The sequence below is a fragment of the Heterocephalus glaber genome, unplaced genomic scaffold (assembly GCF_053883595.1).
Source record: "Heterocephalus glaber isolate CG9 unplaced genomic scaffold, H.glaber_assembly_v1.0 deba00000818, whole genome shotgun sequence".
NCBI classification, from domain to species: domain Eukaryota; kingdom Metazoa; phylum Chordata; class Mammalia; order Rodentia; family Bathyergidae; genus Heterocephalus; species Heterocephalus glaber.
The window spans coordinates 1,472,037-1,497,797 of record NW_028258164.1 but is presented as its reverse complement, the minus strand read 5'-3'; the positions used below and the strand labels follow the sequence as shown (position 1 = coordinate 1,497,797).

The 25,761-nt window shown below is 36.3% G+C and overlaps 1 protein-coding gene across 1 annotated transcript in view; it reads right to left on the bottom strand.

Annotated features, from left to right (window-relative positions):
* The window catches only part of Lca5 (lebercilin LCA5), a 40,979-nt gene extending 18,284 nt beyond the window's left edge, over positions 1 to 22,695 (bottom strand). The window contains exons 1-2 of the mRNA XM_004863975.4: positions 22,502 to 22,695; positions 17,799 to 18,328 (exon numbers count right to left, since the gene is read on the bottom strand). Of these exons, the coding sequence (XP_004864032.1) occupies positions 17,799 to 18,328; positions 22,502 to 22,694 (723 nt within the window). The 5' untranslated portion in view covers position 22,695. The remainder of the gene's footprint in view (positions 1 to 17,798; positions 18,329 to 22,501) is intronic.
* Between the last annotated feature and the right edge of the window lie 3,066 nt (positions 22,696 to 25,761).

Sequence of the window (25,761 nt, the reverse complement as noted above, 5' to 3'; positions counted from 1 at the left end):
ATGCAATTAGGAATGAAAAAGGTGAAACTACAACAGACCCAGCAGAAATCCAGAAGATCATCAATACCTACTTCCAGAACCTATATGCCAATAAGATGGACAACACAGAAGAAATGGACAGATTCCTAGATACATATGAATTACTAAAGTTGAATGAAGAAGACCTAAAAATTCTGAACAACCCAATATCAACCAATGAAATTGAAAATGTAATTAAAAACTTAACAACTAAAAAAAGCCCAGGCCCTGATGGCTTCACTGCTGAATTCTACAAGACATTTAGAGAGGAACTGCTGCCACTACTGTTTAAACTCTTCAATGAAATTGAAAGGGAAGCAATAGTCCCAAATTCATTCATGGAAGCAAGCATCACCTTGATCCCCAAAGCAGAGAAAAACCCAAATGAAAAAGAGAACTATAGGCCAATCTCACTAATGAACATAGATGCAAAAATCCTTAATAAGATAATGGCAAACAGAATGCAGAAGATCATCAAGAAGATCATACACCCTGATCAAGTGGGATTCATCCCAGGGATGCAGGGATGGTTCAATATATGAAAATCAATTAATATAATACACTACATCAATAGAGCAAAGGACAAAAACCATATGATTCTCTCCATAGATGCACAAAAAGCATTTGACAAAATCCAACATGCATTTATGATAAAAACCCTACAAAAAATTGGAATAGATGGTCTCTACCTCAAACTGATAGAAGCCATCTATGAAAAACCAATAGCCAATATCATACTAAATGGTCAAAAACTGAAATCCTTCACACTCAAATCAGGAACAAGACAAGGATGTCCACTATCACCACTCTTGTTCAATATAGTTCTGGAAACATTAGCCACGGCAATTAGACAAGAGAAAGAAATAAAAGGAATAAAGATAGGTAATGAAGAAGTCAAACTGTCATTATTTGCAGATGACATGATACTCTATATAGAAGACCCCAAGAACTCCACCAAAAGTCTTCTAGACTTAATAACCAAATTCAGTCAAGTAGCTGGTTACAAGATCAACACACAAAAATCAATAGCTTTCCTCTACACCAACGACAGACTCACTGAGAGAGAAATAGGGCAAATAATTCCTTTCACAATTGCATCCAAAAAACTGAAATACCTAGGAATCAACCTAACAAAAGAAATCAAAGGCCTCTTCTTTGAAAACTATGGCACTCTGAAAAGAGAGATTGAAGAGGATATCAGAAAATGGACAGACATCCCCTACTCCTGGGTAGGAAGGATTAATAGAGTGAAAATGGCCATACTTCCAAAACTGCTATATAGATTTAATGCAATTCCAATTGAGATCCCAGCAGCATACTTCATAGACCTTGAGAAAACAATCCAAAAATTCATTTGGAGCAAGAAGAGACCCAGAATAGCAAAAGCAATTCTATGTAGCAGAGACATGGCAGGGGGTATCACAATCCCCAACCTGCAACTATACTACAAAGCTACAGTGATAAAAACAGCACGGTACTGGCAAAGAAACAGACTTGAGGAACAGTGGAACAGATGAGAAGATGTAGAAACAATGCCAGACACACTCAGCCATCTTATCTTTGACAAAGGAGCCAAACACCCTCACTGGAGGAAAGATAGCCTCTTTAATAAATGGTGCTGGAAAAATTGGGCTTCCACTTGCCAAAGATTAAAACTAGACCTATATCTCTCACCATGCACTAAACTAAAATCTAAATGGATTAAAGATCTAAATATTAAAATAGAAACTCTGAACCAGTTGGAACAGAGGTTAGGTAGAACCCTTGAAGACATTGGTGTAGGAAAAGATTTTATGAACAAAACCTCAGTTGCCCGTGAACTAGCACAAACAATCAACAAGTGGGATCTCTTCTTTTTAAAAGGCTTCTGCACAGCAAGAGAAACCACCAGCAGTGTGAAGAGACAACCCACAATGTGGGAAAAAATCTTCACTTGCTCTTCCTCAGACCAAGGTCTACTATCTCGAATTTATAAAGAACTTAAAAAGATCAGACCTCCCAAATTTAAAGACCCAATCCAAAAATGGGCACCTGAAGTGAACAGACATTTTTCAAACGAAGAAGTAGAAATAGCAAATAAGTACATGAAAAAGTGTTCAACATCACTGGTTATTCGAGAGATGCAAATGTAAACAACACTGAGATTCCACTTCACTCCAGAAAGAATGGCTGCTATCATGAAATCAACCAATAAGAAATGCTGACAGGGCTGTGGGGAAAGAGGAACCCTGCTCCACTGTTGGTGGAAGTGTAGACTGGTGCAAGCACTGTGGAAATCAGTATGGAGATACCTCAAAGAACTAGGACTGGAAGTCCCATTTGACCCCGCTATTCCACTGCTGGGGATCTTCCCCAAAGAATTAAAAGAATCATACCACAGTGATATATGTGCACCCATGTTCATAGCAGCACAGTTTGTAATAGCTGAAACTTGGAAACAGCCCAAATGCCCATCCACTGGAGACTGGATAAAGAAAATGTGGGGTTTTTTATAAAATGGAGTACTACTCAGCCATAAAAAATGAGAAATTAGAGACATTTATAGCTAAGTGGATGCACATTGAGGCCATACTTTTAAGTGAAATAAATAGGACACACATGTGTAAATACTGAATAGTTTCTCTGGTGTGAGAAACTGAAAGTGTAAATAAGGACTAAATGTATAATAGGTAATGTGAAATAGGAAGAAAAGGGGCAAAGGGGAAGGAAGTGGGAGGGCTAGGGGAAAGGATAGAAGGGAATGGGATTAATATGAGAAAATGGAAAAATAGGAACAAAATCTTTGTAATTAGGGAGGACTGGAGGGGTTGAAGGGAGGGTTGGGCAAGAGTGAAAAATAAGAACCAAGAGAGACTATGTAAAGGTGCAAATTTCCAATGATGAATGCCATTATATTGTATACTTAAAATGTACCAATTATTAGAATGAATAATCGATAATGTAAAATAGGAAGAAAAGGTCCAAAGGGGTAGGGGTAGTGGGAGGGGCAGGGATAAGGAAAGAAGGGAAAGGAAAAAATGATGAGAAATGGAAAGAATGGAAATAAAGTCTTTGTAAATAGGGAAGGGTGGAGGGCGTGGAGGGAGGGCTAGGAATGGGGAAATAATAAGAACCAAGATGCATTATGTAAAGGTACAATTCCCAATGAGAAATGTAATTGTGTTGTATACCTACAATGTACCAATGAAAGAATTTAATAGAAAAAAAAAAAGACTTAACAGTTAACCTGATAACAGTTATCTTATTATCTTGCTTATTTGGGGTCAGATTTTTGAGCCTAAGAAGATAAATTCAGTCTTGACGTCATCTTCTATCAAATTAGCCATTCGTCCTATTTCTGAACCTGTCATGAGTGCTGCTTCATTCCATCCATCCATTGTTTTATTTTGTTTTTTGGTACCGGGGATCGAACTCAGGTCCTTGTGCCTGCAAGGCAGGTGGCAGAACCACTGAGCTAAATCCCCGGCCCTCCGTTGTTTTAAGAAACACTAAATTTATGTCAGACGGTGTGTCAAATGTTGCAAATACAAATCAAGTAAGACTTGTTCTTGCCTTTTAGGAGCCTGTTCAAATTAAATGATAAACTAAAAGGGACAGGGCTTAAGATGGGACCCCAAAGCACACACTTAGAAACCTTCTGTCCAAGTTGACAGCTGTTTCTTTATCTATATCCTTTGTATAAAGTTACAGTTCCAATTGTAAAGCTAATATTTTCAACCAGTCCACATTGCTATTAGAAAACAATCATTAGAGATTTATTGTATTTACTATAGAATATATACTGTACATACAGCATATTAGGGCATTGATATATAGAATATAGATGTATACTGTACAAAGTATATACACATAGGAGAATATTGTAAATATAGCTTATCTTCATGTACTACTCTAGCAACACTAAAAAGATAATTATAAATGAGCACTATTTCCCAAAACATGTTCAAAAATTGGTATAGACTAGCATCAGGCTTACTAATTCATAATTTCTAACATTTCCCTTTGCCTACTTTTGAAACACTGGTATGTGCCTTCTCTCGTTTTTACCCCTCCTAGTGTTTCTCACTCCCTAAAGTACTCAGACAGAGGCTCTGAAAAATCACATTTGCAGCGTTCTTCAGTCTCTGGGGGTTGAATTCAACTGAATCTTGAGACTGAGTTCATTTCTATGAGATAGATGTTTCTTATTATAAAAGAAATAAAGATATATTGCTCGTTACTGCTTCATCAGCTTTGAGCTAGGCATGACAGAACCAAACTTATAATTCAATCTGTTCTTTCTGTGTGCATCACAAGTTTGTCCTAAGTAGTGGGCTTTGTTCTTCCTGCTTTAACAAAATCTGTTATCTTTAAAACAAGTTTCGCAAGCCTTTCCATACTCTGAACTTTTGTCTTCCAACACTTAGTACTTATTATGGTTAGCACTGAAAAAAAATAAAACACAAATTTCAGAGATGATTCCTCCTCAAAAAGTCAGGGCTGGGGATTTAGCTCAGTGGTTTCGCCACCTGCTGTGCCAGCGTAAGGACCTGAGTTTGAGCCCCCGTACCCCCCCACCAAAAAAAAGTCACACAGAGAAGGGAAATGCAACATGGCTGAGTAAAGGAACCACATGGAAGAAACTCAGAGATCAACTGGAAACACAGGTAACTTAGGCAGGGGAGAGACATATACCCTAATACAAAGAATCAATTTGAAAGAAAATACTTGTATATCAAACAAAACAGATGCATAGGAGTTAAAAAGAGGGGAGGCAGTCCACCAGGGCTAGTCCACCGGGCCCTGCCCTTGCCTGTCCTGGAGCAGCCATTTTGAGAACCTCCCATACAGCTGGAGGAATCTAAGCAGCATGGCAGACTCCAGTCTCACAGGATAGACTGGGGGTATATGAGCCCCTTTGTGCCATCATCCTCTCTCCAAACATTGAGCAGATTGCAGTCTGGCAGCATTTTCACTGGCACATGAGATCAGGGGCAGGAGAGGCTCCTTCCCCAACCCCTTTCAGACTCAGAGGATAAACAAGTGAATGCTGCCTGTTTCTGTAGTCATCAATACTGGACCCTGAACACGCCCAAGTCACTGCCTGGTGCCTCAAGTTTGTCCCATGCCAACTAAGACTTTCACCTGGCACACAGTGCTAATGCTGGTCTGGTTTGAGTCCATACCCAGTGCTCTAGGCTCCCTTGAGTCCACATCTAGCTCCCATGGTCCTGCACCACTCATAACCAGCCAGAGACTGTCTGACATCTATCACCAGTCCCGGGCAACCTGGGTTTCTACAGGGAGCTCCAATCTTGTGTGAGTCTCTGCTTGGTGCTCCTGACCTGTGGGAGCACCCACTCAGCATCAGGTGACTGCCCTCACCCTGGCACAATAGAGTCTCTACCTGCACATAGGCAGAGTCCCTATCCAGAGCATTAGGCCAGTCCACTGCTGGGTTAGCAGCAAGGGCTAAAGATGTGTTGACTTGTCCTGTGCTCTGGACACCCATAAGACACAACCACACACCCTATGCCCTCACTGGGCTGGCCAGAATCTCCCCACTTTAGTCCTGGGCACACCTAGGACTTTTCTTGGGTGTCCTGAGGCAACATGAGTCTCAACCTGGTCTCTGCAGTTGGGCGAATGGACATTAGAATATACATCAGGTACCCAGCATTGGTCCTCAAGCAGCAAGAATCCACATCAGGAACCCCAGAATCTAATCCCCCAATCTTTCCTGAGCCAAGCCCCAGCTTGGACAGTTGCAATCAATAAGAGTTTACAGAGGGGTCCCCTTGAACTGAGAAACCTCCACATAAACCCACAGACTATAAAGAGGGCCCAGAGAAACATGACTTGTAAGATTAAAGACTGCAGAACCTGAAAGAAAACACTCTTCTGGAAATATAGGAACTTTTTCTTTTTTGTTTTCTTCTCCCTTCATTTAACACATTTTTTTTCTTTGCTCCTCTATTGGTTTGATTTTTACTATTTTTTTCTTTTGGTGGAGTCTGGAGTTTTACTGTCCATTTCCTTGCCCCCCTCCCATTTAATGTTACCTTGATTTATTTATTTATTGGTAGCAGGGATCGAACTCAGGACCTTTTGCTTGCAAGGCAGGTGGCAGAACCACTGAGCTAAATCCCCACCCCTACCTTGTTTTATTTGTTTGAATAGGTCCTGTCTTTTTTTTCCTCTCTCTCTTTACCTGCTATCTCTTTCAACTTGTCCCCTTAGTATTTTGTCTTATTTTCTTTTCCTCTCTCTTACAGTATTTATCCTTTTCCTAGTTTTTTTTCCTGTTCCTATTATCTAATACTACTAATTTACTCCTTAATAGGACCTTTTACATCAATCTTACCATCTTCTTCACAACATCCATCGCTTTTTCATATTTATCTTTTTTCTTCATGCTTCCATAGCTATACTATTTACCCTTATGAATCTGTATGTAGTTAACTATATACTACCAGTGAATACTGCTCTATTGTGAAAGGGGATAAAATTGCTCTATTGAGTATATGTTTACTGTATATAATTATCTAAATTGTCTTAGAGTTTGTTCTATCACTACTGATCTTTTACGTATGGTTGAAGGTGGCAAAGTGTTCGTTATTCTAGTTTGTCATTATTCAGTTTGTGCTTGATACTGTTGTTATTGCTGATCGTATTACTTTAGCCAAGGTGACATAGTTGTAAACAATTGGTTTTCCTTATATGCCAATACCTAAATTATCTGGGGGTCATAAACAATACTATAGTCCATTACCAAAGAACTGGGTACGAGGCCAAACAGGCTGCAATAATAAATGGAGGTGGTAGGATTCTGCAATAGACCCACAGGCCAATAGCTAGTTATGCCTAGAAGACATCTCTGAAAAGTAGTCATTACACCTAAAGAAGTCTCAATACTAGCAATAAAGCTACCCACCATAAGCAATTGCAAACCTCAACAAAGAAAGAAAGAAAGAGAAAGAAAGAAAATAAATAAATAAGAAAACATAGAAGCAAAATGCCCCCCAAAGCTCCTAACACCTCACAAGGCAAATCCAGGGGCTATCAGGAGGGAAGAAAGCAAAAGCTACACAGCCCAAATTTCTGAAATAGTAGCAGCAAAGTAACAAAACAGATAAGACTCTTGACCAATTTAAACCAGATATAATTGCACAGCTAATTAAAGATTTCATGACCATAATAAAAGAAATGATTAGTAAATCTAGAGTAAATACAGATTTAAAAAAAAAACTAGAGGCACTAAGGCAAGACATGGAAACCATAAATCCCCAACATACAAAAGAAATAGAATCCATAAAGCAGTCTCAAACAGAAATCCAAGAGTTTATAAATTCTACTGAAAGTACAGGAAATCCCTCACTTATGGATGAGTTCTGTTCCAGAATTATTTGTAAGCTGGATTCTTTCGTAAACTGACAAAGTGAGTCTTATACAGTACACTTGTGAAAGTTCACAGCTTTAATGTTTGTAAATCAGGGACATAGTGTAAATGCAGCAGAATCAACCAATGTGAGGAGAAAAAAATCAGACCTACAAAACAGGATTGTGATTGGTGATCAAAAAATGAGATTCCTTAAAAATACCAAGGAACCATAAAAAATCAATCCAACAGCTGTGAAATGAAGCAAATAAGACTAATCTATGATTAACTGGAATCAATGAAAATCAGAAGATAGCACAAAGGGCACAAAAACTCTGTTTACAGAAGTAGGAGCAGAAAACTTTCCAAGCATGGAAAAAGAATTTGACAAACACATAATGAGGCATATAGAATTCCGAATAGACATGATCAGAAAAAAACTACACTAAGGGATATAATAGTCAAGATTCCAGAAATTCAACACAAGAACAAAATATTAAACTTTTAGAGAAAAGAAACAAATGAGCTACAAAGGAAAACCCATCAGAATTACAGCAGACTTCTTAATACAAACCCTTAGGTCAAAGAGAATGTGGAGGGAAATGTTTCAATCACTAACAGAAAATCTCCTCCAATCCAGATTGATGTTCCCCACAAAATCATATTTTAAAAATGGAGAAATAAGATACTTCCATGATAAATAACACCTGAAGAAACTCATAACTACTAAACCAGCACTGCAAAAAATTCTCAAGAATTTTTTGAGAAAGACAATGAACATAACAATTCCAAAACTTTCACTAGGATTAATCCATCAGGTAAGGCAAGCAATTAAACAGAAGGGAAAGAAAGGGAACCAACAACAGGAAAGTAAAATAATGACAAGGATCAGTTAGTAACTATCAGTTATAACCATCAAAGTGAATGGTCTCAGTTCAACAACCAAAAGAAGAAGACTGGAAGAATGGATCAAGAAACAAGATTCAACAGCATGCTGCATACAAGAAACACATTTAAGTCAAAAACAAATTCATCAACTGAAATTCAAAGAATGGAAAACAAAACTCCATGCAACAAGAACCTAGAAAAAAGCAGCAGTACTTATTCTAATCACACAGTGGCTTTCAAGCCAAGACTGATCAGAAGAGACAAAGAAAGTCACTACATGGCCGGGGATTTAGCTCAGTGGTTCCAGTGCCTGCCTCGCAAGCACAAGGTCCCGAGTTCGATCCCCAGTACCAAAAAAACAAAAAAACCAAAAAACCAAAAAAACAGAAAGTCACTACATATTAGTTAAGAGAACAATTCAACAGGAAGAGAAAACAACATGAATATGTATGCAATAAATACTGGTACACCCAACTACATGAAACAAACACTAATGGATATGAAAAAGCAGATAAGTATTAATACAATTATAATGGAGGACCTTCAACACCTTCCTTCACAAATGGACAGATCAACTAGACAAAAAAATCAACAAATACCAGAGTTGAACCAAACTTTTGAACAAATGGACTTAATAGATATCTACAGAGTGTGCCACCACCAACAGAATACATATTCTTCTCAGGAGCACATAGGACTTTCTCCAAAAGAGAATACATACTACTTCATAGAGCATACTTAAGTAAATGGAGAGGAATTCAAATTATTCCATGCATATTAATGAATAAAGTTGGAAATCAAAAGAAACCATGGAAACTACATAAATATGTGGAATTAAATAATACCCTCTTGAATAGCCAATAGGTCAGTCATACATGAAATTTAAAAAATTAAGACAGTTTCTACATTTAAATAATGCCAGTGTGACATATTGGAACCTATGGGATTCAATGAAAGCAGGCCTACTAGGAAAGTTTATAGTGGTGAATTTTCACATCAGAAAAACACAGGGAGCTCAAATAAATAACCTAAAGATGAACCTCAAGGTTCTAGAAGAAGAACATTCTAAACCCAAAGCTAGTACGAGGAAGAAAATTATAAAGATCAGAAATTAATGCAACTTAGATAAAAATAATACAAAGAATTAATGAATTGAAGAACTGGTTCTTTGAAAGATTAAGTAAAATAGACAATCCCATAGCCAGCTGTTATGGCTTGTCTAGATGTTCCCCCAAAGCCTCATGTAGTCATAGGTGGAGGTTTTCAGAGGAGCTAGATTATGAGTGTGTGATTTTTAAATTAGTCCACTGATTTGTTTGGCATAGTTCTCGGTGTGCATAATAGGAAGGCCCTGGATGTGAGTGCTACCCACTCTAAGGATGTGTAGCCTGGATAGAATATAAGGGACAGAAAGAGAGCTGCTGTAATCACTTGCTGCTGCTTCTTCATTGCTTTGCTGCTTTGGTGCCTTCTGCCCACAATGAACTATTTATCTTCTAAGATGCCCCTCTGCCATGCCACCATGCCTTGAAGCCAGCCAATTATGAACTGAAACCTCTACAAAACATGAGCTTTGGGTGTAGTGTAGCAATGAGGTAAAAGTAACTAAGACAACCAACCTTATCAAAACAAAGAAAGAAAAAAACCTCAGAAATCATGCAATCAGGAATGAAAAAAGCAAAATCACAATGGATCTTGCAGAAATCCAGATCATCAGTACCTAGTTTGAGAATCCATAATGAAATGGAAAATTCTGAAGAAATGGATAGATTTCTAGATACACATGACTTATCAAAGATAAATGAAGGGCCAGGGATTTAGCTCAGTGGTTTTGCTGCCTGCTGTGCAAGCTCAAGGACCTAAATTCAATCCCCGGTACCAAAAAAGCTTCTGCACAGCAAAAGATAAATGAAAATATAAAAATTCTAAATAATTCAATATCAGTCAATGAATTTGAAGACATAATTTTAAAAACTACCAACTAAGAAAATCCCAGCTGGCCATTTACCTCAGTGATTTCGCTGCCTGCTGCACAAGCACAAGGAACCGAGTTCGATCGCCGGTACCAAAAAAAAAAAAGAAAATCCCAGGTCCTCAAGAGATTCACTGCTCAATTCTATAAGAACTTTAGAGGAGATCTAATGTCACTACTCCTCAAATTCTTTAATGAAATTGAAAGGGAATCAATGCTCCTGAACTAATTAGTACTAGCAAGCATTGCCTTGATAACAAACCAGAAAAGAACCCAATCAAAAAAAGAACTACAGGCCAATCTCTTTAAAGAACATAGGTTCAGATCCTCAGTAAGACAGTGGCAAACAAAATGCAGCAAATCATCAAGAAGGTCATACACCATAAGCAAGTAGGATTCATTCCATGGATGCAGGGATGGTTCAACATACGCAAATCAATACATGCAATATACCACATTAACAGAACCAAGGACAAAAACCACATGATCATCTCAATGCAAAAGAAGCATGTGACAAAGTCCAACACCTATACATGATAAACACCCCAAAGAAAGTTGGAATAGGTCTTTATCTCAGTCTGATAAGGAAATAGTTTCTAAGGTCTCTGAAAATTTTAATTTCTGAAATCATTATAAACTATACCTCAACCACAGATTTCATAATTTCATTGTAAATATCTTCTCTCCAGAAATCGTAAAAAATAATCATACAAATATATATTTAAAGGATTTCAAGGAAATGGCAGAGTGGTGAGAAGCAGAGGAACAGTCTCACTGAGATTTGAAGTCCAGACAATGGAATATAGCAATGTGGGGAAGAGAAGCAGGAGAGCAACAGGTCTCCGAACCCAGCAAGGATCTGAAACAAGAATTGGAGCCCTCGAGGGGAATGAAGAGAGGGACCTCAACACAGAAGAGGGAGGTAACAAATAGCACTTTCTTCCTGAGCCCCAGTTTGTGGTGTGGGAGGGATGGCTCAAACCTGCAGAGGCATGATGACTAGTAGTGACCCCAGAGGCCTTCATGGATAAATGTATGAGTAGAATGGAGCAGTAAATGGTAAAGTGGCTGGTAAGTGATTCCAGTACAGTTCAGGCATGTCCAGAAGGGGGCAATTGATTGCTTGCCAAATGAAACTCAGGACCAACTGAACTCAGGACACAGAACAGCCACAAGTTGGCTCCATGTAGCAGCTCCCAGTGACAGAGTGAGGCACAGCCATGGGAGATACCCAGGGTCAGAGGGCCTATTTTAAGATGGCAGGAGGCACCCGGAGTGTTGTGGGTTGAACACCTCAGGTTCCAGCCTCACAGCCAGAAACCAGAAGCAGCCTGCACTTCAGGGGAGCTGAAAGGGCAGGCTTGCAGTAATTATCCACCACCCTGTCATAATTCTACTGCTAGCTTGATGAGATCAATCAACACAGATCTGGGCTCTGTCTAACCCTTTTGTCTACCAGTAATAGCAGAGACATGCCCCAAAGTGGACATTTTAAAAAAATTTTTCATTTCATTGCTTTTTTTTTCTTGTTTGTTCTTGTTTTTATGAGTGTGAACAGTTTCTAGCTTTTTGTTGTTTTTTTCTGTTCTTGTTTCTGTTTCTGCCTTCTTTCTTTCCCTTTTCTTCACCTGTTTCCCAAACTGTGTAATCTTCCTTTTTCTTCAGCCTTCTTTCTAATCTCTTTCTCTTCTTCTACTTCTCTACTTTTCCCCTAACCCCTTTTAAATTTTCTCCCCTGAGGGTAAAAATCACCATATTGAAGTGATATTTGCGGTATGCAATTTTCTGGTATGTTTTAGATTTTGTTAAAGATCTACAAATCTTGTTCATGTAGTTAAATGTAGAAAATGAATAGCTACCACAGTTTATCATTTTCTAGGCTGTGTTTGATGCTATGGTTATGACTCATTGTACTACTTTAGCCTAGGTGACCTAGTTTTTCTAATCAGTTGTTCTTGCTTGTATGGCAAGACTCAAATGGCCTGAGGGTCATAAACAATTCTATAGGCAAGTGCCAAAGAACTAGAGGCTGGGCGAAATAGTCAGCAACTTCTCATCCCCAATAAATTGAAGAGGCAGGATCCTGCAACAGACTCAGAAGCCAAAAGCCAGCTACACTTGAAAGACATCTCTGAGAGGTTCTCCATACTAGCAATAAAGCTACCTACCATAAGCAATTTATAAGCATCAACTGAGGAATTAAACAACAACAACAACAAAAATTTAAAAAATGAGAAGACATGAAAGCAAGACACAATCCCAGACTTCTAGCTCACCAAAGACAAACGTAGGAGGGAATGAGGAGGAACAATTCGAAAGCTACCCACCTGGACCTTCTGAAGTGATGACAGTGGAAGTAACAAAGGAGATGAATGAAGCTCTGGAAAAATTAAATTACAAATAATTTCCCCAATAACTAGAGAGATGATGACCATAATGAAGGACATGGTTAGTGGCTCTAGAGCAGATACAGATTAAAAAAAAAAAGAGGAGCTTAGGAAAATGATGGAAACCATGAATGCCCAACATAGGAAATAAATGGAATCCATGAAATAGATTCAAACAGATATCCAGGAGATTAAAAATTCTATTGAAAGTATATGCAGCAGAATGAACCAATGTGAGCAGAATATCAGATCTAAATGACAGGTTTACGGTTAGCAATTATCAAAAGAAAGATTTCCTAAAAATAGTAAGGGACCAAGAAAAATTAATCCAACAACTGCAGAGGATGCAAAGATAACATAAGGTTGACTAGAGTCAATGAAAAAGCAAGAGATAGTACAAATGACTTTAAAAGCTTGTTCACAGAAGTAATGGCAGAAAATTTCCCAAGAATTTGACATACAGATAAGTGAGGCACATAGAACTCCAATTAGCTATTATTTTTAAAAAATCTACACCAAGGCATATACAGAAAGCCCATCAAATCACAGCAGAGTTCTCAACACAAAACCATAAGTCAAGGAGAGCTTGGAGTGAAGTATTTCAAGTCCTAAAAGAAAACAAGCTTCAATGCAGACTGATGAACCCCACAAGTTTATTTTTCAAAATTGATGAAGAAATAGATACTTCCATGACAAAGAATACCTGAAGCAATTTATAACTATGAAACCAACACTCCAAAATGTTTGGAAGGATATTCTGCAAAGAGATAACATCTCCATGAATCCCAACATAATTAATGCACTAGGCAAGGCAAGCAATTAAACAGAGGGAAAAGAAAGGGAACCAACAACAGGAAAATAATGTGACAAGGATAAGTCAATACATATCCTCAGCAGCATCCTGGAACCCTTTGATCATGAGTGGTGTTATCTCTTCTCACTCTTCCTCATTCATATTCTAGCTGGCATTAAGTAACATTAACATGTTGTCACATTCAGTGATGCCACATTCAGTGGCATAGAGGTCACTCAGCACATTGGCATAAGCTATCTACCCCATCATATAGGGATCATCCACCAAGGCATCAACGAAAGGGCCCCCATGTCTCAGGGGGATGATCCAGGAGTCCATCTCAATGCTCAGGGTTAGTGAGGCTGTGCTGGGACCCTGGGCTGCAGGCCAGCTTCCTGGGCCACCTCTTCTTGGCCTCAGACCAGGCTAGAGCCCAGAGGGGGCCACACATCCAGTAGGAGTTTGAACAGCATTTCCTGGGGGACTTTGCAGCCTCAGCCTTTCATGCCAGAGAACCCCATTGCGCTGAGGCCTGATGCCTAGGGCTTGAAGGGCCAGTACCTCAGAAAGCTCCAACCCAGAGTCAAGCCCCAAAGGCCTGAGATGCCTTCTGCCACCATCATTATCTCTCACTGGCACCCAATGCAGCTTCTGCCATTGTGCTGGCCCAGTAGGGAGGGAAGAAGAAGAGAGCAGGGGCCTGTTTGATTTTCTACTCTAGTTAATTTGAAGTAACAGCCAGATGTTACCTGAAGAGCTGCTCCATGACATGCCAGGCACCACAGAAGGCCTGAAGCCACCTTCTCAGCCTAGACAGCCATTCTTAGAAAAGACAGCACAAAATTTATGAAGAGTACTACTAGGATATTACAGCAATTTCAAGATATATCCAGGATTCTCTTGGTTTTAGTTAATTTGCAAAATTGAATACTGCAATCAAGCTCTTCTTACCTTAGTCCCTTAACCGATTAGTGGCAAAGACTATTGCCCAGTTAGAAAAAAAAGTCAGTGTTGATATATTTAAAAAACTGAGATACAAAAACAGCTAAATTCCATAGCAAAATAAGAAAGTCAACAGTAAATATATCAAATTCTGGATTGATTGCTGAGATTATGAAAGATAAAACTGTACATAATGTGGCTTCCTAAAAGCCAAAAGTTTAGGAAGTATGAAAAGGCAAGGTGAAGAGTAGAGAATAATTATCCTCAATTGGGTTTCACCTATCACACCCTACTACTATTCAGAAAAGAGTAGGATGTGACAGCAGAAGACTACTGAAGAGAAGTATCCTCCTAATTGCATGGTAAATATTGATTCTAATATAATTTCAATTACAATAGAAAGAAAGCAGTTTGGATCTATTAATCAAACTTTGAGGTATAGAGTTTATAAACTAGATACTCTTGTAATTTGAGAGTAAACTTCTAAAACCAAGTCATTTCTTTGTGTGCATAAAATATTCACAACCCTTTGCAAAAACAATTTTTACAACAGAAGCTTTGAGATTTAAAAATAAAAGCTTAAAAGTAAGCTAACCTAGAAAGAATTGAGAGCATTCAGAAATCAAAGACATAGTAAGATTTGGAAGATTAAGCATAGTAAAATATATCAATTATCCAAAAATTAATCTACATTTAATACAATCCCTATACAAATTACAGAAAGGTATTTGTAGACATAGAAAAGATTATACTAAGATTTATATGGAAAAGCAGAGAACCTAGAGTAGTCAAAATTTTGTTGTTCAGTTTTGTTTTGTTTTTGAGACAGGGTCTTGCTATGTAGTGGACTACCACTCAAAAATAAAAAGAAACTGCTGACATATGCAACAACTTGGTTGAATATTTTTAAGTGAAATGTGCCAACACCAAAAGCACATACATTGTATTATGCCACTTATATAACATTGTCAAAATGACAAAATTATAGAGATGGTGAACAGATTAGTGGATCCCACAAGTTAAAGAAAGGGGATGATAGCTGTGGCTATAGAAACATAACACAAAGGACTCTATTCTGTATCTTGAATGTGGTCATGGTCATATGAAACTATATATATGTGATAAAACTACATATAACTAGTTTCGCGTGGTGGCGCATACCTGTAATTTCTCTATTTAGGAGGAGGCTAAAGCAGGATAACACATTTAAAGCCAGCCTGGGCTACATGGCATGAGACCTTGTCTCAAAAAGGAAAGAAAAAAACTGCCTATAACTACATACTTACATGAGCACACAAAACTAATGAAAGCTGAGTAAATCTGATGAATTGTATCAATGTATCAAAACCAATTTCTTCATTATAATATTGTATTATAGTTATACAACATGTTACCATAGGAAGAAATTAAGTAAAAGGTACATGGGATCTTTTATATAATTTCCTTACAACTGTGTGTCTATCTACAATAAACTCAAATAAAAAGTAAAAGTTAAAAACAAAAAAAACTTTAAAAAATCTAACATGGAAAAAACCGTAAGACACTATATGGCTATTTCAAACACATCATTACAGATGATTGATTTTCAGGCCCCCAAATGAGCAGCCATATAAGTTACATCCCTTTACAACTCTGAATCCACAGGCTTAGCTCTATTTTTTTCTCCCCAACCCCACAAACTGTCAACTCCTTTATAACCAGCTATAACACGTTCCAGCCAGCTTGAACCACTGGTGGTATATGCATGACTGTTCCATCAGGCAGCCTGTACACTGGTGTTAGCTATATCACATCTGACAATCTAATTTAAATAAGAGCTGGCTAACAGCAGAACACACGAATTATGGCCCTGCTGTGAATGTGATCTTAAGAGAACTGCAGTCCATGTGTGTACATGGGTGAAAGCACTGCAATTTCATGTTCTCTCTATACATGGTACCTCAGTTCACAAACTTAATTCTTTCCCTGATTCTGGTCACAAACTGAATTGGATAAGAACCAAACTAAATTTCCTCCTAAGGTCAACATTGAACCTAACCATTAAATTTGATCCAGTTTTCATCCAATCCAGAATCGTGGCAAGCATTAAGCTTGTGACCCGAGCTACCACTGTAGATGGGTTTATATCCCCATCAGGAATTACGTATTAATTAGTATTCTACAGTCTTCATTCCTAATTTTAAAATCTATTATGTGGTACATTCTATATTTCCTTTTAAAAAATAATTAAAATGTCAGTTATTTGTCATTTATGGTGATCATTGCTTCTAGTACCCACTCCTATCCCATTTCATGGGTAAGTGACCCTTATAAAAAAAGTCTTCTTATGTTTTTTACTTTGAGGAGACTGCTAGTAGAACCAATATAAAAGGATTATCTTCTGTGACATGAAATAGAAGATAATGATTTTAAAATTTGGAGAATAAACTAGGCACTTTTCCTGACCATTGATATACCTTGATACACTTAATAAGCCACTGCCTCTGGACATGACACAGGTATATTGGGCATGGCATAATGTACAGACTAAGTAGCATAACCTGCTATGTATTAAAAACACCTAATATAGTGCATAAACTCAATTTATTTATGGTTTTGAGCTTCTTGTGCTCAGACATCTCTCACGACAAACATTATCTCCATACTTTTTCCCTACTTTTGCTTTCCAAAGTACCTGTCAATTCTAAGCAACAGAATCTGACTCAGGGCTCTTGTTTGTTAGACAGTAAGTTGTATCTACTATACTTTTCCTATGCGAAAGTCATGAAATAGGACTCTTCCTTCGGCTCTCGATGGAAAGAGTTTCTTAAAAAGTGCTACTGTATTCTTGGACTAGTTACTTAGTATATTCCCACCCACTTTTTATCAGTTTTTATTTTGGAAAGTAGGGACACACCCTTCCCCAGATGATATATTATGTATTCTAACTAGCCTGCCATAAGTGTGCAAATTTTTTTTAAAAAGGCTTATTCACATGGGATTTCTCATACAATCGCCCCAAAAGGTCAGTTTTATGTACTAGGGATACTATAGTATTATTTTGAATTTTAGAGAAACAATCAGATAACCAAATAGATTATTTCCCTCAAATAACTAAGATTTAGAGAATTAAGCATTCATTCATCAACATATGACTTATTAATATGTGATTTTTAGCACCTTGCTCTTAAATTTACAATCTTAAATTTTCTCTAATTTCTTTTTTTTTTTTGGTACCAGGGATCGAACTCAGGACCTTGCGCTTGGCAAGGCAGGCGGCAGAACCACTGAGCTAAATCCCCGACCCTATTTTTCCCTAATTTCTTATTCAGAAAGATAATACTAACAGTATTTTCATTTCTAAGTAAAAGCCAAATGGAAATAGCTGTTTAATATGAGCTCAAGAAATGCCCAATGAGAAACCACCCAAGAAAGCACAATTAGAACCCACCAAAATTTTACCTTGATTCTTCTTTCCGTGTCATCTAACTTCAACTCTGCTGAAACTAGTTTCTTTGCCAAATCATCTCTTTCGGGTAGGTGTCTAGCTTCAGAGATCGTTTTCAGTTTCTGTAAGGAAAATTTTGTCCTAAATAGTTCACTTTCTGTATCTTTCACCCTTTTCTCAGTTGCCCGTTCTTTCTCTTGAGATTTTCTTAAGCGTTCTTTGAGGGCTGTAATCTCATTGTTATGACGAGCTAGAAGTTGTGAGATTTCATTTTCTGCATCTCCAAATTTATTCAGGACTTTCTCCTGTCTGAACTGAACCCTTTTCAAAGCCTTATTTTCTTTCAACAGGTCAGCTAACTTGACCTGGAGTTCAGACACTTCATTCTGTAAAGCATTGATTTTTAGCAATCTTGCAGAAAGAACCCGTTTTGTCACAAGATCAGGATCTTTCCAAAGTGGCTCTCTGTTGAGGCTTTGGGAACGAAATCCCACTCGGGCTCCCTTTTTGTTTGGTGCACCCTTAGAGCTTGGTTTCCTAGGGGCTAAAAAAGAAACAGTAATAAGAAAGTGAAAGCTGTAAAGTGTAATTTTATTTATTCAAACACAAGGGGTTCCACAATATGGTTTAATTTTGACTTAAAAAGGGATTTATAATATTTCATTAACCATACAGTTTATTAAAGCTCTTAATATGTTTCTATTGAGAAGGTTTGGGGACCTTCTAAGAAAAGTTGAGAATATTATGATCCATCAAAAGTAGTATCTAGTATTTTATATGAAATTATTCTATAGTGCTTTGAAACATGGCAGTATCAGGTTTTAGCCATGTTTAACTTTATAGGTAAGATGGCAAATAGAATTCAAACATGGGGATTATCAGCATGGTGTATAATAAACACTGGATAAAGCATTGTGGTAATCAAGTCATTTGGGCCTAGGTAGTTGGGATCGTTACTTGAAATGTAAAAGTACATGTTTTTTCTAAATTAATTTCAGCTTTTTCTTTATTTGGGGAGGCAGGATGACAGAATATTGTATAGTAAGAAGATTTGGGACTCAGACTTACCACTTAGCAACTTCTCTGACAATTCAATTAAGCTTTTCCAATTTTATTTTCCCGATCTACAGATTGAGGATAACACAACATACATAAGTAGGTTTTTCTGAAAGCTAACTGAAAATGGAAAATGGCAGTACAGGTGTGTTTCTAATGCTTTTGCAGGGAGTTTTTTTGGTATGTTGTTCAAATCAACAGCTGACATAATTTGAGAACTAGAAAAAAAATCACATCCTAAAATTATAAATATATGAAATCTTTAAAAGTGTATTCAAATCACAACATTTCTCAGAATATTGCAATGTTTTTACTTTTACTAAAAGTTCACTGAAGTTAAGCCTCAATATGTAGAGCACCTGCCTTTTAAAAGAGGCACCTAAAGGTCTGCCATAGTTAGGTATAATGAACTTAATCTCCAAGGTCACTGCATTTTATCAAGGAGGAAATACATTCCAGAGTTGAAGAGGAAGAGAAGAAAAAGAAGAAATAAAAAAGATTAAACTTTCTGTATTTTGACAGCCATGGATACCTGGTTTGTTATGTAAAGAATAACAAGGAAGGGCTGGGGATTTAGCTCAGTAGTTCCACCGCCTGCCTTGCAAGGGCAAGGTCCCAAGTTCGATCTCCGGTACCAAAATAATAATAATAATAACAACAACAACAAGGAAAATAACAATTTTTACAATTTGACATCCTAAAGTTTCATTAAAAAGATGAAAGGTTTTATAGATGCTGTTTTGAATATACACTGATTTGGATTTCCAGCTCTATAAATGCTTAAATACTTGAAAGGAAGTGGTGATAAAAAGAAATGGAGGAATGCCTAACTGAAACTATGAAACATGTTATACATTAGCCACATGTGGCTGAGAAACTTGAAATGTGCTAGTCTGAATTGAGATAATGCTATAACTGTGAAACACACACGGGATTTTGAATTGTTGATTTTAAAAATGCAAAGTAGTTCACAGTGTTTTTCACTGCGTAAATGCAAAAATGTTGGGCTAAATAAATTAAAACTAATTTCACCTGTTTTTTCTTTAAATATAGTTATTAGAAAATGTAAAACTATGTAAACTTACATTTTTGACAGGAACCGTATTTTCACTGGACAACGCTGCTTTAGAATGTAATTTTGAATTTAGAGTGTCTCCTATTTCAATTTTCTTTTTTTCCTAATAACTGAGCAGGGTTTTGGGTTACACAACAGGTATTGTCTTAGAATGACAGAAACTTTATACATAAAAATTATTGCATATGAAGATGAATGGCAATTGTTCCGAATCTGATTTTATTTTTCTATGCTGGGGAGTGAACCAGAGCCTCATGCATGCTAATAAATCTCTGATTTTTAATGTATAAAATTACAATGCTCAGAAAATAAGATTTCATAGAAATAGTAATTTATTTCATTTGAAAAGCTACAGCTTAATTAAAACTCATAAAAATAAGGGTAAAAGTTCTTCACTAATACTTTATTCAACTATTTAGTCAGATACGAAAGGTTTCCACAACCAACTTTTTAACAACCTAAAAATCTGAACGTTTTTAGCATGTTTTATTAATGTGACTACAAACTGACCATTAACCTAAAATCAAAAAATATTTCTCACCTACCCTTCTCATTTTTATTTCTGAAACTATCAAGAGGAAATGTAGTGCTAACAGAAGAAAAATAAGTGATTGCTGTCTGTCTCATTTTTCATCTCCCCCCTTGTTAAGTCACCACCAAAAATGTGGGCAAAGATTGATTTTTTTCTTACTTCAGGTGTTAAAAATGAAATATGATTTTTTAATGTAGTAAAAATAAACTACTCATCTAACAAAAAATCAAGATAAGCTCAAATTACTGATTTAAAAAGGAATGGCTAAATATATAATATGCAAAAATGCATAACCAAAATCCCTCATTACATTTTATTATTATACACAGAAATTCTGCTAGAGCATCAATTTTGTTTGAAAAAATAAAATATACTGAAAATAAGAAAAGGCAGATTTGCTATTAAAAATGCAAATCCACAAATTCAAGGGTCTAAGATGCTACTTTAATCACATTTGTTTTCTCCACAGTTTACACTGGTGATGCCATTTTAACCAAGAGAAATTAGTGTTCAAAGAAAGATATCAGTTCAGTCCTGTTGCTTGGTCAAAGTAGACAAATTAGCACAGATTTTAATTCTTTCAAAAGACATTGCACAGCAGAAAACAGTACAAGTCAGAGAGAAGACAGTAATTTAGATTTTCTGGTCGATGCTGAAACTGTTTTTCACAGACTTTTCTCAATTACATTCCCTAATAAAGTAAGGCTTACATAGTTCTGATTCCTTAACTGGGTGGGCAGTTACTTTGGGGGAAAGTAGAAAGAAAATTAAAGTATTCCTTACCAATAATATCTTAGGTACACAAATTATTTCCTAGAAACAACAGACATGTTCTAAGGCTTAATTTTAAGATATATTTGTCTTTAATTGTATAGCAGAAGTTTAAAATCATGCTGTCAACTAAAAAATTGAAATGAGAAATGTTCAGTGACAGATCTGGAGGAAACGTCCAAAAACGAGGAAAAAAAAAAAAAAGAAGAAAAGGAAGAAATCATGCTTGGAAAAAAAAAAGAAAAGAAAGGCACTCAATTATTAGAAATATGGGCATCCCTGAGGAGCTAGATTAGTGGTGTCAAGAGCTGCTGTCAATAGAGGAATTAAAAATATATACACATGTATATAAATTTTTCTTTAAAAAGTAACATTTGCACATTACATATATATTCTTTATAGTTTTTAATGTACAAATATTACTTTTAAAGTAAATATTTATAAAAGCAAATTTAATTATACTGTACCTCTGCTCACATCTTTTCAATGGCTATTCCTCAGAGAAACAGAAAGTCAATAAACTATATTAGCACAGGATGAAATGTACTTCCTGATGTAGCCTATTTTCCTTTCAGCCCCAATTTTACCACTCACTGCCTTGCAGCCAGCCTATTCTTAGCAATCACAGCTGCTGCTCTTACAACTGTCTGTATTTATGAATGTATACTATCATCATCCATTAGTTTCTTTTCCTATGCTGTTCTTATAGACCTTTCATATTTTGTTACTCAGTACAATAGGGTTTTCTGGACTGGAGATTCATTAAAATGAACAAGAGACTTACAGAACATTATGTAGCCAAATATCTTCCAGAATAGTCACATTTTAATAACAAAGTCTGCTTCATAACACAGTTTAATAGAAAACAAATTAGACTGGTAGTTCCAAGTCCCAAATTTCATTCCTAGGTTTAATTTTAACCTCTACAGTAAGTATTGTGTTGCCTAGGGTAAGTAATTTTACTCAATCTGTAAAAATTCCCTTAACCATTTTTTATCTGTGCCTTTTAATGCTTTTAAAAAACAAGTGGAATTGTTTTATAGGTTTTGTTTTGATTTTACCTTTACAGTAAGTACCTCTGAGATGCCAAGGCACACATTTATTTGGGAACAAGATAAAATGAAATGAGCACCCTTATGTTACCTTCTTCTGTATACTGTGTGACTTTGAATATAAAAAGGGTAATACATAGATCCATAAACAATATTTATATACATTTTTAAAACTACAGCCTACTCAAAATGTAAATCAGCTCCACTGGGCTCTTTCAAAAGAATACTTACCTTGGTGATGTACTTGGTTATCTGACACTTGTCTCTTAGGATCTTTCCCCCTAATATTTACAGGTGAAGGGTGGACTGGCGAAGACTGACCAGAGGACTGGGGTGTCGTTCCAAAATCAGATGAATAGTAACAGGAGTGTCTGGTGGTCTTACTTTCTTGATCACTATCTGTGCTTCTTGCTCTTTCCCCCATTATTTTGAAAAATAATCTCTATTCACGTAATTTCACAGATTTATAACAATACTCAAGAGCATTTTCCTAGTCTTCATATGCTGGTGATGATATTTATTTCTGCACAATTTATTTCTCCACAATAGATCTGTAGTCCATAATTCATATCAACCACGGAAGATCCACTTTATTTTCTATAATTAAGGAAGAGGGGAAGACTCAACATATAAATATGAAACAAAATTCTACAATGGACTACAATTAAAAACACTCATAGCAAAGTAATATATATCTTACAGTTATAAGAAGAGGCTATTTTATCTATATTTTTACATGTAAGTTATTTACAATACTGGAGAAAAGACAGCTCCTGTCCTGACCTTTAAAGAAGAGAACATGTAAAGTACCTGACATATCATTGCTTCTGAATGTTAACTAAATTTGATTCCCGTGAATCTTAAGAGTTATAATACACACAAATGCCAAATTTTAACAGGATGATAACAATCAAATGGCCAGATTTTTTTTCTTTTTTTGGTAGGAAAAGGGAGAAGTGGTGGTGGTAGTGATAAAGAATAACTTGCTGGTAAGAACAAGGAAAAAAAACCTATGACTACAAAAATGTAAAACTAAAGTTTTTTAAAAAACTAAATCAAAGGAAAAAACATTCAATAAAAGACATTTGCAAACATGACAGAAAAATGGTCATCCTTAACAAATACCTCATACCCCCCTAAAAGAAAAATACGAGTGAAAGCTTAAATACCTGATAAGACCTGAAAAAGCCAATGTAAATGACAGACACACAAACAAACATTCAACCTCAGATAGCATTTTGAACACTTTCATATTATCAGTAAGCTATCAGATACTACTGATGCAGTGACAAAAAGGCTCAGGAGCCAACTGAGGAACTCCTATTAGCCAAGGACAGACAATCTTATCATCAATAGAATTACTACATCAGCAAAAGATAAAACGTGTCAAACATATTTAAATCTACAAATGCATATGTTATTTAAAAAAAACTAGTCCTCTTTGCAGATGCTAAGGAACTAACTCATTAATTTGAAAATTGAATGTAAAGGGGAAAAACATCAGATATGTATCTTAACCATACTGCTACAAGCTCTATCAACAAAATAGAGATGAAAGAATATATTTCTTCATAGAATTACTTTAGCTAGTAAATGAAAAAGGAAATACTAAAATGGAAGCATTAGAATACTGGCTTGAAAACACTAATAAAATAATGAAGCTATATAGTGATCACTAACGACTGTAACACCACAAACAGGAAAGAATCAGACATTATTGTGCCTCCTGGTAGGAGACAATCTCTCTGAAGTAACAAGCCCTCCTCCCCCAAAATAAATCTACATCTGATCAAGCCTCTAAACATAAATGACAATTTATGGAACATATAAGGACAGAGATACAATATAAGGAAGCTATCAGCAAAATACAGGCTATGGCAAACTCTACAAGAAAAAACATTGCTTTAACAAATAAATTGTAAATAGAACACAAGAGAGAAAGAGCTTGTCTATAATATTAAGAAAGTCTCAGCAAACAACAAATTGCAGCCTATGGACCTTATTTTGATTCTGATTCAAACAAATTGCAAAAAAGAAAGAAGATAATTGAGAAAATTTAAGCAGTGACTAAATATTTTATATGAAGGAATTACTACTGCTTTAGGCAAGATGATGTTGTGGTTTGTTTTCTGTTAAGAATATTTATCTTTTAGGGATATTTGCTCAAATACAAATAAAATTAAATAACGTCTGAGATTTTTTTTCTTTTTTGCAGAGTAACCCAGATAGATAACTCAGGTAGAAGGACAGAGATGAAATAAGACAGGCCATGAATTGATAATTGCGTAAACTGGATAATGGTTTAAGGCTTCATTATTCTGAAACATCTAATATTGGTTTGATATTTTCCTCAGTAAAAAAGACATGTTTTAGCTGTGTATACAGGTATAATCCCAGCACTCCGGGAAGCTGAGGCAGGAATCTCATAAATTCAAGCCCAGCCTGGGCAACTTAACGTTTTAGTGAGACCCTCAAAATTTCAAAAAATAAAAAATATACATATACATGTCTAGGGATGTAACTCAGTATGAAGGCACTGAGTTTGATCTCCAGTACCTCAAAAAAAAAAAAAGTTTAATGGCAAAAAAACCTTAAATTTTCTTTGAGGGGCAGTGGAGTCCAGCATAGAGCCTCGCACATGCTGCACACTTTTACCATTGGGCTATAACCCCAACCCAGACTTAGAACTTTGATTTTAACTTCCGATGTATTAATGTCTAGCAATCTGTCTGTTAAAATTTGCTATTGGATCTGAAAGTTTGATCTTAACTTCTGATGTATTAATGTCTAGCAATCTGTCTGTTAAAATTTGCTATTGGATCTGAAATCAGCAATTCTAAATGGCAAGTGGAATATTTTAAATACTGTACTAATATTTTAAAAATAAATATAAATCAGCCTGAATCTTCCACTACAATCATGAAAGAAAATACTTATAAATGGAATAAAAATGTATAGAGACTAAAGGAGAATGGGTACGAGCGAGGAAGTGGTTCCACCACACATTAAATGTATAAACCTGAAGTTTACCTAACCTCTAAATCTCAACCTCAATCTCAGTTTTTTTATCTGTAAATGGGACTATCAATACCTTAGGGTGCTATCAACTACCTTAGGGAAAGACTGAGGATTAAATGGGATAACTCAATAACTATCACACAAATAAGTACTTGGTAAATATCAACAAATAATTTAAACACTACATGTTCAGTAAATTATGACAGGCTCCTAGACAGATGCATTCTGTTTAGATTTGCATAGCAGAAATAATTCCCTATGACCCATGGCTTCTAAATCAGAGACGCCAATCTACTTACGATGCCCAAAGAGAAGAAGCCACAAAACAGCACAGCAGCATGGTCTCACTCCTCCCAAATATCTCTACAGTGAAACAAAACAAAAATACCCACTGTGCCATTTACCACCAAGTCCTGCTCCGTAGGACAAGCATTTTAGTGGCATATACTTTTATGCTCACAGTAATTCCCCTT